Source organism: Rosa rugosa, chromosome 1 (genome assembly GCF_958449725.1).
Source record: "Rosa rugosa chromosome 1, drRosRugo1.1, whole genome shotgun sequence".
Taxonomy (NCBI): Eukaryota; Viridiplantae; Streptophyta; class Magnoliopsida; order Rosales; family Rosaceae; genus Rosa; species Rosa rugosa.
In genome coordinates this window covers 13869405-13886380 of record NC_084820.1, presented here as the reverse complement: position 1 = coordinate 13886380, position 16976 = coordinate 13869405, and the positions used below count along the sequence as shown (strand labels likewise).

The 16976-nt window shown below is 38.3% G+C and overlaps 1 protein-coding gene and 1 long non-coding RNA gene across 27 annotated transcripts; both read right to left on the bottom strand.

The window, feature by feature from the left end:
* Positions 1 to 156: 156 nt before the first annotated feature.
* Positions 157 to 5516, bottom strand: LOC133719537 (uncharacterized). 26 transcript variants are annotated; one of them, XR_009851308.1, is made up of 10 exons: positions 5079 to 5493; positions 4858 to 4885; positions 4318 to 4385; positions 3888 to 3951; positions 3630 to 3675; positions 3199 to 3288; positions 2543 to 2635; positions 1736 to 1827; positions 1180 to 1266; positions 157 to 625 (listed from the first exon to the last, which is right to left on the bottom strand). It is a non-coding gene; the product is annotated as an uncharacterized LOC133719537 (long non-coding RNA). The 26 variants fall into 26 exon arrangements; XR_009851278.1 differs by having other exon boundaries at positions 5054 to 5492; XR_009851367.1 differs by having other exon boundaries at positions 2543 to 2673; positions 3199 to 3296; positions 4318 to 4885; positions 5054 to 5516.
* A 3061-nt stretch (positions 5517 to 8577) lies between these two features.
* Positions 8578 to 13866, bottom strand: LOC133727313 (uncharacterized). Its single transcript, XM_062154907.1, has 5 exons — positions 13669 to 13866; positions 10613 to 13045; positions 9567 to 10506; positions 9415 to 9469; positions 8578 to 9019 (listed from the first exon to the last, which is right to left on the bottom strand). Exons 1-3 carry the CDS (start codon positions 13715 to 13717, stop codon positions 9629 to 9631), a joined length of 3360 nt encoding a protein of 1119 aa, XP_062010891.1. The 5' UTR covers positions 13718 to 13866; the 3' UTR covers positions 8578 to 9019; positions 9415 to 9469; positions 9567 to 9628.
* Between the last annotated feature and the right edge of the window lie 3110 nt (positions 13867 to 16976).

Below are 16976 nucleotides of genomic sequence, written 5' to 3'. Positions count from 1 at the left end.
GAGCCAAGGACAGAACACTTATTAATTGCACTGTTCTTTTCATTCATGCATCTATTTGTAATACCAGGCTTTTATATATACTAGAAATATTTCCCGCGCTTTGCTGCGGAATTTGTTCGTGTTCTAATTGTTCGTGTATAAATTAGAACGATAAAATACAAAAGGGAAATAATTACATATTATTGAAATAGTGAAAGAGTTATCATACATTTTACATAAGCGTTATCTGTACAAAAAAGCTGGGTGCTTTAGTTGGAGCTATTAACATAGTAAAAGTAGCAGCTGCATGCAGTATATTGAAAGAGGTAGCTGGTTTAGTTATAAGACTTGGAAAAAGCTCCTTCTGGAGTTTGTTCAAAAAAGTGATTGCTCCAGTTGATTGCTTCAGTTTCAGCAGCTCAAAATGTTGGAGTTGGTTAGCAAAAGCTGCGCAAAATGCTGGAGTTGTTGTTGGAGCTGGTTCAAGGCATTGGTTCTTCCAGTTATAGCTGTACAACAATAGTAATTTATGTTTAGTCATTTTTCTGCTTGCGAGGCTGTGCTTTAGTTCCTGATGGTGATGATGTTGCTGTTCCATGTTTACCTTGCCTGTCACTTTTTTTTTTTTTTGGTTAATTGCCTGTCACTTTAATACAAAGAAAACAGAGTTAGAGCTACAGGAAGGAATTTGGAAATTGCAGTTTGATATAAAATAGAAATAAACAGTCAGAGAATTTGATAGCATATTGTTTCTCTGAATGAATAACACAGTTTTAATTAAATCAGAAACCAAATGAAATATCAAATTTTAGTAACAGAAGACGTGCAACTATATTTCTACACATGTATTGAGTACTATACCATTTCAACTATATTTCTTTGATGCTAATTTTTTGAAAAATTTTATTTTCTTACAATACCCTAAACACTTGCAGAGACTATGAAGATCATGAAGCCCTATCTCAAAATTAAACCCCCAAACAGCTAAAATAGATAAAACCCAAATGATATTCCAGACTCCAGAGTCCAAATTGGCTCTGAAATTAAGATCACAGCCACCCAGACCTTCAACAGAGACATTAAGATCATACAATCAATGATCCCAAAAATGCAAACAGAGCAAACCCAAAAACTCGAGAGAAAAAAAAATTACAAATACCCACAACAGATCAAGTCGCGATTCTGGGAAAAAAAAAATACCGATTGTTGTGCGCAATCAAAACGAAACCATGACAGCTTTCCGTCCCCTCTTCCTTTTCTCCGAGTTATCTTATCTACCTTCTTCCCCTGTTAATTTCATATATTACCAATCAAATGACTCCAGCTCTTCCATTAATCTTTTGTAAAACACACTCTATATTCCAACTGAACAAAGCAATTCGTAATCAATTAAAAGTTGTGAACATGAATGATGAAAAATTCAGACCAGGTATGAGAAAACATAAATTTGAAGGACTGATACCAAGTATCAGCCATTAAACAGAATTCACAAATTTTGATGGCAATCTAGATTTGATACAAAGTTAATAAATAACATATAAAAAATTGAAGTTGTAAGCAAATTTGATCATAACTGTTATGTTTAAAACTAATTGAAAAGATGCAAGGTTGATCATAACTGTTAGTAAAAAATTAAAAATCTTTTTGATTATTAACAACAATGACTTTCCAAAATCGATCCAGAATTGATGGAAAGTTGATAAACCGACAAAATCATTTAGTTTTATGATTTCTAGTTGAAATCAAATTTACTCACCTTTGATGTAGAGGATACAGAGTGACCACTTGTTTGTTCGTGCTTCCCAATTGATTTCAGCTTTTGACAGAAAGGCAAGGCTGCAGAAGGTACTGTTTAAAAGCATGTTACTGGTATAAATAAAGTGAAGAGCTGGTTTTTAGTTTAGTTAATTAGTAGATGCAGATTAACAAACCAGTGAACAAACGATAAAAAATTGGTTGGAAAGAGCATGATTGATATTATTGATAGGCTATCATTTCACAATTTAATTGATAAGAATTTGGAAGAACCAAAACTTTTAGTCATTGTAAAGTACAAAGTTGATACAGGTGATTAATTTTGGTACTTATTTGTGTTTTAGTTCTTCTGCAGCTTCATTGTACTAAATCTTTACTAATGAAGAAAATTTAAGTTGTTTTTTTCTCATTGAAAAGAGAAAGCTGTTTGGACCAAAAGCCTAAGTGTTAAAGTGTAACGATTTTCAGTTTTTCCAACATATATGGATGAAAACAAAGTCATTGTAACCAATCTGTTTCTATAAATTTGTTTCCCTCTCTTCTTGTTCCCTAACATGACACACACCTGCACTCTAACTAATACTTTGCCATAGTGCCAAATTGAATATTTCTAACTACTATGGAATGGAGTATATTAAACAAAAGTATATCTCTTACATCAAAATTTGTTCTTAGTTAATTCCAAAAGAATGAAAAGATATATAATTCTTCTTCACATGACTTACTATTCAGCTGAGCAATAGAAAAGACCTTTACAGATTACAACTCTAAAACAATTCTCTCTTTAGCATATATACAAAATGCTAACCTTGGAGCAGAATCCTTAAACTGTCAAACTTCTGCGTCAAGAAGTTTAAAAAACTGGTTTTCCCAAGTTCTTGAGTATATGCAACTTTCGAGTCTGAACTACATACAAACAGAAAATTACATTTTCAATGCCTAAAAACAAATAAAGAAAAAAGAAACAGTAAGAACAATAATCAATGAGTCAAGAAAATGTGAAACACCACACATATAGACAATAGCCACATAACAACTGACATTAAGACCTTCAACAGACAAAACTCCATTATTACATATAATTATGATTGATCGCAGGCCATCTTATAAACAGGATCTAAACATATAAAAACTATTTGAAATTGTCTGCTCTGAGATATTGCTGCCTTTATATACCTATTTTTGACATCGATTTCCAGACATGCATACCTATTTAACAACTGTGCAACTTTCAGACCATGATCCTATTTACAAAAAATAAAATAAATCATGCAGTAAACTCTGAGACCATGATGCTATTTACAACCACATATCCAGTAGATAAACACAAATGATATATCTCCATAGTTTAAGAGTTGAATAAATAAAGAACAAAGCATGGTTGAATTCAGAAAAGGATTTTACATGCACTATTGCAGTGGAGGAAAATAAAAACAGAGCAACTGATATTGCTGAAGGTCATACCTTCTGTGAAAGAAACCAGATTTCCAATCTTATTGCGAGCAATTGAAACCGGATTTCCAAGCCTTTTGGGAGCAATTCAACCTTAGAAAACTGCAAAACTGTAAGATCTCAATCAAAATCACTAATTCCCATACCAAAATTTCATTATAGATCTCGTCATATTTCATTTTCAAGGTAACATATAAACATGCATAAAGAAAAGCACAAATAAAAAATCACAATAGGTAAGCGTAGCAGAAATCACAATAGATCATATTTTCTTGTCCAATTAAAAAAATCACAATAGGTAAGCATTGCAGAAATCACAATAGATCATATTTTCTTGTCCAATTAAAAAAAATTACAAAGCTATTAGCAGGAGGAACAACACTAAAGAGTTCATAACTTCTGAAACAATAGCATCAGTATGATAAATTTGGCCTAGAAATTACCTTCACCTTTTCCCAATCAGCCCAACCAATTGCCCAGAACCTCTACCTGCAATCAAATACAAATTCCTCAGAAGCAAACTCTAATCAAACCAATCAACCCCCACTCTCTGTCAATTCAGCTCAAAAATGAAAGAAACCGATGAAATTAAACACACCCAGAACAAAAATCAGAGCATGTGTGCTCTGAAGCTCCTTTCAGAAAATGCAGAATTTTCAACTAATCAATTAAAGAAAGACGAATACAATCAAATACCACACCTGTTCTACTTGTTTTCAACCCAATATTCTCGTCACAAACTGGACCCAATCAAAACGCAAAACACTGGATACAACACAAAAAGAAACAAACGCCGATTATAACCACTACAAAACTAAAAGAACACATATCAAATTGAAGAAAATCAGCTTAAACTGTGTTGCTATTGATTCTACCAAATCAAATCACATCACACTTTCACGATGAACCCAATCTTCTAGGTACAAACTCCAGTTACTCAACACGCTTTGGTGAAAGAGATCGAACACATATATTGATATATATGGGTAGAAAGGAGACTACCATATTATTATCCCAAACAAAAAAAAAAAAGATTAACTTTCTTATGAAAGCTAAATAACTGCTGCCATTTAAATAAAAGGTTACACATGAATAAACACAATTAAAAAAAAAAAAAGTGCAGTAGCTTACATCAGGTCAAGTGTGTCTAATGAACTCCATAATGTGATAAAATCTATCCCCTCCTTCTCAGTTGATCCCTGAAAAAAGGTCAATCCTACTTTACTCCAATGATTCTATAATTGACAAAGAATAGATTGCTCTGTCTACTTTCTTAGCATAAAAAACAATGGAGAAACAGCAGAAAGCAAAGAACTTTGTTCTCAGAAATAAGTCAATAACTCAGCTCAAAAAGGGCTTACCAATAGTAAAAGTAAATCTCAGAACACCACTAAAGTTCTCACCTTTTTGACCCAACGAACAAAAAAAACCCAGAAATCATCAAAACCCTTAGAAACGGTTTTTCTTTATCACACCCAAAACCGAGAATTCCAACACTGACACAACTCAAAAACCAAAACCAAACAAAGCCAACAAAACTCAAAACGCAGCTGGGATCAATAAGAAGACTTGGGTCCAAATTGAACACAAATCTAATAACCCACTGATCATTTCGATGTCACTGATCAAAAAAAAAAAAACTGTACTGTACTCTCCTTCTGGGAAGCAAACCTGTCTCAACCCATCTCTCTCTATGTTTCTGCGGAACAAAGAAAGAAAGAGACGATGGTTCAGGGATTCAAACTTTAACAGAAGTCTTACAAAACCCAGATAAAAAAAAAATTCTCAAACTTTGGGATTCAACAGTGAACAAAACAATCACAAACAACCCAACAAATCTTTCACGAAAAAGACTCATCAAACCTACCTGAGTCCCTGGTTTTGATACTTACTGCAATAGCAGAGCCCAAGTCGTAAATCAGCTAAAGAGCTCACAGTGAGGAGAGCGAGAAAAGGGAAAAAAAGGGGACTGCAGGAACCAAATAGAAATTCGCAGATCAAAAGCAAGGAATGATTTGCAGGAGCAACAATCCACTCTCTCAATCTGGTTATGTGACTAAAGAAGAAAGAAGAACCGGCGCAGGTCAATTTTTTTTGGCTGTAGAAGAAAGAAGAAACCTCCAGAAGCATGCGGTACATGCAGGTTGATGGAGAACCTGAAATTATAATAGCAACCCAAGGGCAAAAACGTCAATTCCTGTAAAAAGACCAATATGCCCAGATGACATCATCTCAGACAGCAGTCACTTTTGAAATATAATAGAAAAGCAGGGACGAAAACGTCTTCTCCATCCCTTGATGAACAGTAGTAACAGTGAACTCACCTTTCAATATATGTATAATATATATATTGAGTTCACATTCATGCATCTATTTGTAATACCAAGCTTATATATATATATACCAGGCTTGAGCCAAGGACAGAACACTTATTGCACTGTTCTTTTCATTCATGCATCTATTTGTAATACCAGGCTTATATATATATATATATATATATATATATATACAGATTCTATCCAGAGCGGAGCTCCGCTTTGAAAATTAACGTGTGAAGTTCGAGTTTTTGGTCACTTTTCGATCGCATATCCACATCTCGACCGTTCAGTTTTTAGGTACTAGTGTATAGATCATCTCTGCAAATTTTCAGCCAAAATGATGATCGTTAAGGTATTGTTAACTGCCTTAAAGCTAGTACGGTTCAGGTTGACAGATTTAGTCCGTCCATTGGTTTAAACGAGTTAGATACCTTAACAATCATCAACTTGGCTGCAAATTTGCAGAGATGATCTATACACTAGTACCTAAAAACTGAACGGTCGAGATGTGGATATGCGACCGAAAAGTGACCAAAAACTCGAACTTCACAAGTTAATTTCAAAGCGGAGCTCCGCTCTGGATAGGATCTGTATATATATATATATATATATATATATATAAGGACAGAACACCTTTTCATTTGTCATTTTCCTATTTCAGTTTTAATATAGTTATAATTTGTCATAGACTTTTACATTAGAACTACTTTACGTTACTACTACAGCAAGTACCATGTGTTGAGATTACAAATCTCACATGAGAAGATGAAGGCTGCATGTCTATCAATTTATAAAAATTTGAAACGTCATTTTATCTATTATTGCTGGGTATGCGTCTAGCTGGAGACGCATTGGAGCTGGTGGCATGGGTTGATGAAGGTTTAGAATGCAATACTCGTTTTCAATGCAGTCACGCATGATAGCAGCTAATTACTTCCCCTCACAAAGGCAGAGTTCTGATCGAGTTGCGGCAGTGATTGGTATGGAGCCATAGCTAGTTACCATAGGCCAACTCATGTGGCTTTTGAAGTTTACTTGCTCTGTTGCTCATCAAGGGAGTCATGTTCAGCACTCTATTGTTATCAGAGGCAAAGAAAAGTATAATCCCATGTATAGCAGCAATTTCCTAGGTTTTGGAGCATGAAAGCTAAAGCAAGAGAAAAACTTTGGAGTGATGGTAGAACTTTTGACAAGGTCTTCGCAGCAAGCTATTAATCGCATGAAGTCTGCGAATTGAGACAAGATGAACATACAGCGAAGAAGAGCTCGCGAACCAAAATTACCAAGAAAAGTTCCTAATTTTTCTACACGTACAATAGTCATTCGCGTCGCACTATGATTTGCACTTATGGCCCGAAATTACTTTAATAGCTAAGCCAACATGTGGATCTAGCTGATACTTAATTATGTTACACGGTCTCCATCCCATATTTTTTTTTTTTTTTTTTTGCAAAGATCTCCATCCCATATTGAAGATTGCATTTGAAGCGGTGAGGAGGTGGTGCATTCTGACACTATATATATTAAATATATAGCCTACATGGTGGCTTATATTAATGATGCATGATGGTATGAAATGGCTACAGCACGTTCTTATCCACTAAGGACAAGATAGGCTTTATTGATGGTTTATATATTTGTATAAAGCTGCTACAGGGGCATGATCATGATGCCTGAGCCACATGCGGTATTAAAAGTGGGCATGCACTGTGATTTTTAATTGGAGCCATACGTGTCCCTCTGTTTTGGGCATAAATAATTATAAAATGATGCTAGGTTGGTTCAATTGTCAACACTTGCCGGTCTATAAGCAACAAGGAGCGGGCCGATGTACGTCTAGACGTACGTGATGCGGTTACAAGGAGAATTCTTCTGCAATAATTAAACGGGTGTAAAATACTCTGCAAAACAGGTTGGTCACCGCGCGCGAAGAGTCCAGAAAGTATAATGATACCATCAAGTTAGCAAACGTTCGCGGACGAAGTCCATTCTCATCGCGGCGAAGTGTCGCGAGCAGCTTGAAGACTTCATGAGGCAGAGAGTAAGTGGTTCGCGAGGAACACTTCGCCAAAGCTTTTTCCGGTTAAAGATGATTACGTAAAGCGAATTTCCGCTGACATACTTCGCCTGAATCTCGCTAACAAAGATACAACTGAGGCGAAGTCGATTAAAAGCCAGCGAAGTGGCTTTAATTACATGGCCTCGCGAAGAATGGTTCGCGAAGGAAAACTGGTGACTTATATGTGCGTTCGCTGTTCACATACAATTAAGGAGAGTACGCGGCGGTCCAACATATGTACATGCATTAATAGGTGCATGCATGATAATTCTTGGGTTGAGCCATATAGTTCATTAATGTATGCATGTATCGCTCTGCATGGTATATACATAGGCTGCAGATTACTAGCGATTCGCGAAGATACTTGGCATAATTATCAACATGCACTTCACAGTGAGCCAGTATAGTGGCTTGATGCATTTTAATTAAAACCCATGCGGTTTAGTTGTCGCGAGCAAGTGTGGGGTCAGCAAATACTATGGTGGTGGGCTCACTTGGACAGTTGGACACATGTGATGGTTGTTTTAGCCATGATTCATGCATGACCATCAGGAGAGAGAGAAGCACTCGCACCTCCATTTTCTTTTGAGAAAAATTCAGGTACGGTCCCTAAACTATTCTGTCAAGGCCAAAATGATACCCGAACTCTCAAAAGTATCAATGTGATACCCAAAGTCTTATATTGGCATCAACGTGATACTTCCGTCAAAAATCACTAACATCTCCGTTTGTTTAGTGACGTGGCAAGCACGTGGGCCCCAAAGAAAAGGGCAAATACCAGAAACAACCCTCAGTTCAGTCAACCGTACCTTTGCCTCCCTATTTGACCGGTCCCATGCCTCTTCCCTCCATTTTTTTGCTGTTCCTTAACCGTTTTGCCTCCAAATTGAAGCAAAATGACTATACCTAATTTGACTCGATGTTGACCATTATAACAAACTCAATTCACCATCTATTTCCATGTCCATCAAGATCAATATACATAAATTCAAATTGAACAAGCAACAACAAATATGAACATAAAAGCTAATTCAATCAATCACTTTAATATGAAAAAGATCATAAGAATTGAATCATCCATTGACAAATGACTCATACATAATTTGTCCAGCAAAATGCATAAGCAACAAGTGCTTAATGTTGACTGATAGTTTAGCAAAATGTAAGCGTTAAGCAATAACAAAAACCAATAGTTCAAATTGGATTAAAATGCTGAATATTCAGATGAAGCTTGGCTTGGTTGCATAGGCTCTGATGCTTTCCATTGAGCACTCCCAGCTGCCGGATTCTGGCTACTTTGAGTGGGAGGCTGCTGATTTGATTGTGATGTTGAGGCACCAACATTGGGACCCGAAATACTCTCCACAGTTTGCTTGATTTTCTTCCATGTTTTCCTAGACTTGATAACTTGGTCCTTGACGTTAGTAGACCCCTTTGGTGCAGCTGCTCTGTTGACCTACAAATGAATGAAAGAAAGGACCAAATTACTTACTTTGCCTCATTTCAACAACACAACCAATAATGCTGCAAGTTCAGTTGACTTTAGCACAGTAGCTTTTGCACACAACCAATTACAACCAACCAATTTGACACAACCAACAGAACCAACCAATTTTAATACCAATTTCACACAACCAAAACAACCAATTACAACCATCCAATTTGACACAACCAACAGAACCAACCATTTTTAATACCAATTTCACACAGCCAACACAACCAACCAATTTCAATACCAGTTGACACATATACCAATTTCAGACAACCATTGCAACATTTCAGTCAACAAAAACACCTAATTCACACAACCAAGTACTAGGCATGTGCATAAGCAGTTCAAACCACACAAACCTCATTTCTCTGCCTCTTGTTTGGAGTTGCTCCACTTGATGTTCCTTGCATGTCCCTATTCCAATTAGTTGGTTGGATTAGTATAACAAAACATAACTTGTGAACATGAATTGGATGATAATAAGAAGAGAATGTTGATGAAAACAACTTACTGCTGCTGCCTTTTTGGCCTTTGTTATAGGACAACCCAATTTGTTGTGTCCTTGCTGGCCACCTATTTTGCAGGACATCTTAATCCCAGCTTTAGAGAGTTTCCCTTCTTTAGGAGCAGGTGGTGGTGGATGTTTTCTTTCTCTCCTGGTTCTTTATGCCTCTTCATCTTAGGTCTTCCAGCTTGCTGCTTGTAAGGTGGAGGTGCAATGGGATAGTCAACAAGTTCCCAATCATCCTCCCCTGCAATGGGATAAATGATGGGGTTATAGGCCTCCATATATGAGCTAGGCATGAGGTAATCATCACAATACAAGGCTGCTTCCTGTTTCTTGAATCTGATTGCACAAATTGCATGCACACAAGGGATCCCACTAAGCTGCCACCTCTTGCATGTGCAAGTGTGGAGTCCCAAATCCACAGCATGCTTGCTGCCTCCCTCACCAGTTCCAATTATTTGAAAAATAAACTCCCCACTTCTATGTGCTCGGTATTGTGTAGCTCTCTGCCCTATCTTATCAATTATCTTCTTTATCCTAGGACCAACCAAGTCCTTCCACTTCTCACATGCCACCCTTCTATTTGCATTCCTAACCATCACGTCCATCCTAATCTTCTCCAACATAGTCAATATAGGCTTATCCCTAGCAGGTAGAATAGCTGAATTAAAAGACTCACACATATTGTTCAGCAAAATGTCACACTTAGATTCATCTCTGAAAAAGGCCCTTAACCATTGTGCTGGACTCTTGTCTTGAAACCACAGCCAGGCATCCTCATCTAGCTCCCTCAAGGCATCCATGTGTTTGTTATACCAAACTTGAGTACTAGAACGAGCTGCATTCCAAACCAACTGCTTGAGGCCTTCTCCTGGATGTTTTGACTTGAAATTATTGTAGAGATGCCTAACACAGTGCCTATGCTCAGCATTGGGGAACAAATCTGTCCAAATGCATTAAGAAACAGTTAGTTAACTTACCAAAAAAAAAAAGTTATTGAAATAATGTAAAACACATGAATGAAAGAAGTTTTTTCAAAACCAACTTACTAGCAATTGCATTTCCCAGCCCCTTCTGTTTATCTGTCATAAACACATAGCTACTATCCCTTTCCATTCTTAGATCACATTTCAGATAGTCAAGGAACCAGGTCCATGTCTCTTGGTTCTCAACCTCACACAAGGCATATGCAACTGGGAACATCCCATTATTTGCATCTATACCAACTGCAGTTAGAAGCTGTCCAGGATGCTGCCCTTTGACATGGCAACCATCCAAACAAACAATAGGCCTGCAACCCCTCATCCAGCCCTCCTTGCATGCTGCAAAACAGATGTACATCCTGTGGAACCTCCTTACAGGACCATCCATTTGCGTCTTTATGTCAATTGTGGATCCAGGATTGCTCCTAAGTAATTCCTTCCTGTATGCAGCTAACATGTTGTATTGATCAATATAGTGTCCTTCATTCATCCTCTTTGCTGCCCTTTTTGCTCTTGTGATCGTTTGCACACCAACGTCTAACTTGTACTTCTTTTCAATATGATTGTGGATCCCTTTCCTGGACCAATTCTCATCAACCATAAGATCCTCAGCAACCTCTTGAGCTATTCTTCTGTAAGTCAAGAAATGACTTGTTTCAACTGGAGAGCAGGTATGCTTGTTGTTCAGTGTCTTGATTATGAGTGTATCACCCTCACCCTTGGAAGGGCTAGCATACAACCTAAAAGGACAGTCCGATTGACAGTTCACCTCTATCTTCTTCTTGGAATTTTTCTCAAACCACAACCCAAGTTGGTTTCTAATGGCACACTCCCTAACAGCTTCCTTTAATTGTGCAGAATTTGGAAATGCAAGACCTAACCTGAACTTTGGATTTTTCAGATCTACTAACCTAATCCAAGGTCTAACCCTTAACCCCTTCTTCCTCCTCTTAGGAATTGGATTCCCATCTCCATCCTCTTCTGATTCACTCCCACTCAAGCTCTGCAAGTCATCTGAATCTACAGCTTCTTCAGAACAGTAGCCAGTGAAACCCATCTCTTCATACTCTGGTACAACTCTCGGCTCTGTGACATTTTCTTCAAATTGAACATCATCACACTCATCATTCTCAATGTCATAGTCTGAATCAACATAGAAGTCAGACCCATCACTGCTATCGTCATCCTCCTCAACTTGTGCTTCAAACTTCTTCTGCCCTTTATGCCTTGTGTTATATCTTGGCTCTCTAGGCTTCTTCCCCTTTCTGTTTGACTTAGCCTTATGATGAATGGGCTCCTTCCCCTTGTTTTGTGCAGCCTTAGATGTTTGCTTCCCAACAGCCTTAGATTTTTGCTTCTCTGCTTGCCTCTTCTCTAATTCAGCAACCAACTGTTGCCTCACAGCCAATGCATCTCTTGCTCTCTTCTCAGAAGCCTCCCTTTCTCTTAGCTTTGCTTCTTCCCTTGCCTTCTGCTCAGCTGCCTCCCTTTCTTTTTTTTCTGCTTTTTCTCTTTCCCTTTGCTCAACTTCTTCAACACTAACTGCAGCTGAAGCTTGACTCTCTCTGAATTCGACAGCCTCTCTCTCAGCTCTCTCAAACTCCTCTCTTTCCCTTTTCTCACCGTCCTCTCTAGCCCTCTTCTCTATATCCTCTAGTTTTTTGTTCAAAGCATTCCTGGCAGATGTAGGCCACAATCTTTTAGCAGTGTGTTTCACCCTTCTAGGTTTGGCTTTAGGGGGCTGCAAGTTACCCATATGCCCATGTCTTATTGCTGTATTACCACCCTGCCCCACCTCACCTTGGCCGACACATGCTTGTGAACCCATGATGTCTGGTACAATATCAGATAAACCAGCAAAAGTGGACTGACTTGGTCCACCTTCCACATTTACTCCACTCCTATCCTCACCCACAATATTGCCAGCAGAACCACTATCATTTGCAAGATCAATAATTTCTGCCTCTACTTCTGCATTTACTCTAGCTGAGCCACCAACTGCATTTACTCCATATCGTTCACTATATAACCGGCTAGCCATCAAGTTTGCTTCAAAAAAAGCCCTTTCCTTCTCTCTTAAAGTCTGATTGTTCAAAGGATTGGCAAAATCTTCATCGGGTGGCAATGCAAACTCAGCATATGCTTCTTCTTTTTTCCTAGGACCCCCACCTGTAATGTACACAGTTATCTGCCTCTTCTTCAATGGTATCATCTTCACCATCTCTATGGCATCTCCATCACTCTTGATCTGTATGAATCCTTCATTGGGTGGTGTCCGAGGTATCTTGAAGTGGTAAGAGATTGGCTTCTCCCTGTACCCTAATGCATGAGCAATATTATTCATCTCCACCCATGAGATCAAATCAGGATCTAGACCATCAAGGTATATCTTCCCCCCCAACTTGTTAAACTTGGGAACCTTATACTTCCATGTGCCATCCAACTTCTTGTCAAAATAACCACCATGAAAAATCTCCATTGTATACAAGTTTTCTGGAACTGGAAGAAAAAAAAACAAGAACAAAAGTCAGCACCTATCTTCAGTTTTCGAAACCCATTGTTCAATCATCAGTTACATGTTCAAGGATGACTTCATCACGCAACAAAACAAACTATGGAGATGCAATTTCATGTGCCTTCAACTCAAATTTCAGATAACTTAAAATATTCAACATTTAATTTTCTGGAAAACAGATGGGGATTTCAACATTTAAAAACCCCAGTTTATGTTCAATGATGATTCAACTACAGTCCAAAGCACTGTTTAAAAACTCATAACAGACAAATCAATTTGCTTTCTTCTCTTTTCTTTATTAAACTAGCACAATGAAACCCATTTTAATATGTTCATCGGTGGAAGCTTTCTTCTCTTTTAATATCTTCAAGCAGGTGGAAGTTTTCTTCTCTTTTCTTTATTAAAGTAGCACAATGAAACCCATTTTAATATGTTCATCGGTGGAAGCTTTCTTCTCTTTTCTTTATTAAAGTAGCACAATGAAACCCATTTTAATATGTTCATCAGTGAAACCCAGAATAGAGACAAACTCGTTTTCAACTTTTGGACAGAGTGCGTTTACATAGGATACGAATATAGAACAGAAGATATAGATTGGAGGACTCACTTTCGCCTGGTGGTCCATACTCCCTAAATATCCCCCACATCTTCGCCATGATAGTGATCCTCCACTGTCGTAGATTCCAGAATCAAGTCCGTGACCTGCTTTGATCAGACTGTTACTGTGGAATTCTCACTTTTCGAATCTTTTGGAGATAAAGGTCAAATCTTGATTTTGGGAGGGATTGGGTATGTTTTGGATCAATTTCAGAAGACTGAGAAGAGAGAAGTATCGAAAATGACGGAAATGGGAGCGAAATGTGGTTTTGTTCGATTAGGGTTAACTATTACGTAAAAAGTCCATTATGCCCTTTTCTTTGGGGCCCACGTGCTTGCCACGTCACTAAACAAACGGAGATGTTAGAGATTTTTGACGGAAGTATCACGTTGATTCCAATATAAGACTTTGGGTATCACATTGATACTTTTGGGAGTTCGGGTATCATTTTGGCCTTGGCAGAATAGTTTGGGGACGGTACCTGAATTTTTCTCTTTTCTTTTCTCTTCAGCAGATGATCAAGCAATTATCCAAGATACATGATTTTGGTCGTAGAAGGCCAATACCGGTGGCCTTTTATAAGCTTTTGGAGGCAGCTAACCTCTTTCATGATTAACATAAGGCTTGCAGTTAGACGCGCCAATTATATGCAGCCTATATTTGCTTTCCTATGGGAGGTCTGTCCAGGTGACCTCATCAACATTCAAGTTTCATGGCCTATTTAGTTTATGGAATTAGTCCAGCGATATCATTTAAGCCAATGCAAGTGGCTTTAAAGCGACGTTATTGCAAGATTAGTGTCGACTCAAGACCTCTTCAGTCAAGACGGGGAACTTTGACTTCGAGGTATGAGGGGCAATGTTTGAACTCAAAATTAACATTTTTTCCCGACAAGGGGGACTCGAAGAAATCCGGGCCAATATCCGTGGCCCAAGCTATATATTTTCGACAAGTTCGAAATATATTATTTAGAGGTTAAATTTTTACTTGGAGGCCAAACAATCTTGAAGAAAATCTAGATATTCATTGATTTACTATTAATTATCAAATATTTGATAATTAATGGTGACTTGTTTGCTTGATTACCAAATATTGCGTGAGAAGAAACAATAACGTGAGCCATGCGAATAGTCAAGTTTCCCATGCAATCCATGCAATTAATGTGCAATGGCTATATGGGAGCATGCAATCATGGTTGATTGTGGTCATCAAGGAAGGTATATATATAATCTTATTATATATATATGAGAAAAATTCAGGTACCGTCCCCAAACTATGCTGCCAAGGCCAATTTGATACCCGAACTCTCAAAAGTATCAATGTGATACCTAAAGACTTATATTGGCATCAACGTGATACTTCCGTCAAAAAAATCCAACGGCCCCGTCTGTTTGCTGATGTGGCAAACACGTGAGCAAAAAAAAAAGGGCAAAATGGACTTTTTGCCCTTTTTTTTTTTTTAATTCAAAAATTTTTTTTTTCATTTATTCTTCTTCTTTTTCTTCTTCTTCAACCTGACTTCTTCTTCTTCTCTCTCCACTTCCTCTCTCTCCTCTCCTTCTCCACCACCCAAACCATCACTAACCCCGCCAATATCCTCTCCAATTCGGCTCCGCCATCATCCGCAAGCTCCAGTCCTTAGGTTTCACCAACCTCGTCCTCCTCACCCACACCGACCTCGACCTCAAGCGTGCTCGTCCTCCGCACCCACACCTGATGACGTCAACAGTCAACAGCCACCAACCACCCACCCCAAAATGGATTCCAATTTCGGCCTCGAACGCGAGCTTGGCCCCGATGACAGTTACCGCCCCAATCCCAATCTGAGCCCCTGAGCCCCGACGGCCTTGAAAACCCCAATCCCAATCAGTGGGCGGTGAGTTTCCGATTCGAAAAAGGCGAAAGATTTGCAGGTCGATGAGGTCGCATTTGGCTTCCGGAGTATGGGATCTGAGCTGAGAGCAAGGCAACAAGCTTCTCCACAGCCGGTTTCGCGGGGAGGAACATCAAGGATGGCAAGAGGACCGACTTGCCATTGTATGCCAAATGGAAACCGATTGCCCCTTTTGTTTCAATCTCAGTTTTTTTCATTTAAGAGCATTGTGTCTTTGATCAAATTAGTGGAGACCCAGTTCGATTCACTCGTTTTTCTTATCTGGGTCTGTCTTAGATCTTCAAAATAGTTGCACAAAATGTTGGATCCGTGCGATAAGTTGAGTGATCAGTTACAGAGCTTTCTTTTCGTGATCTCAATCTTTGGTTTTGATTTGCTGGTGTAGATGTTAGATGATAAGCAAAGAAGAAAAAGATAAAGTGTTAAAGGTCATTATCAGTTCCCTGGTTTTAGCCCACTATTTGCTTGCTTTCTGATGGTGGAGTGATTGATTAGAACATCAATAGCAAGTAATAGTACTACTGGAGTAATATAAGGGACAGAGAGAGATAATGAGGGGGTCAAATTGGGGTCACTAACAACTACAAATTGAATTTCATGGCCTTCTTCATTTAAATTCACAGATCTGATTATATTGAGTGATGATGATGGAGATAGAACAAAATGTTTTATCTGGGTTTATGACATACTGAATTTATCTGGGTTTGATTTTGAGTTTGTGAGGATGATGGAAAAGACGAGAGAAGCTGGGGTAGTAGTAAAGTAGGCTTAAGCATCATCGACTCCTCATGATGATGATGTCAAGTTTTCTGGGACAGTTCCCAGATCATCAGAGAAGAAGAAGCTGAAGAAGAAGGAAAAAGAAAAAGAAAAAACAAATGAATTAACAAAAGAAAAGGGTAAATTGGTATTTTTCTTTGTTTTTGGTCTTCATGTGCTTGCCACGTCAGTTTTTAACGGAACCGTTAGAAATTTTTGACGGAGGTATCACGTTGATGCCAATTTAGGTATTTGGGTATCACATTGATACTTTTGAGAGTTTGGGTATCAAATTGGCATTGGCAGAATAGTTTGGGGAGGGTACCTGAATTTTTCTCTCTATATATATATATAGTTGCCCATGCATGTTAGGTCCTACCGTGGACCAATTGAGGAAGGAATCATGGTTGCCCATGCAATTAAACATGGAGCATGTGGATCAATTAATAATACATATCACATATATGGACAGACTCCTTTGCATGGTGGGCCGTCATTCGCTACCAATGGTGTGCAAGCGATCAAGTCTTTCATGCAATTAAGGATTCACGGAAGTGGAGCAGTGTGAGTAAGTTGCAATTAATCAAATAAGGATGATATAATTGCATGCCGCTAGCTACAGAGTCCTCGCGAAGATATATATGCAATTAAGATATGCATATCC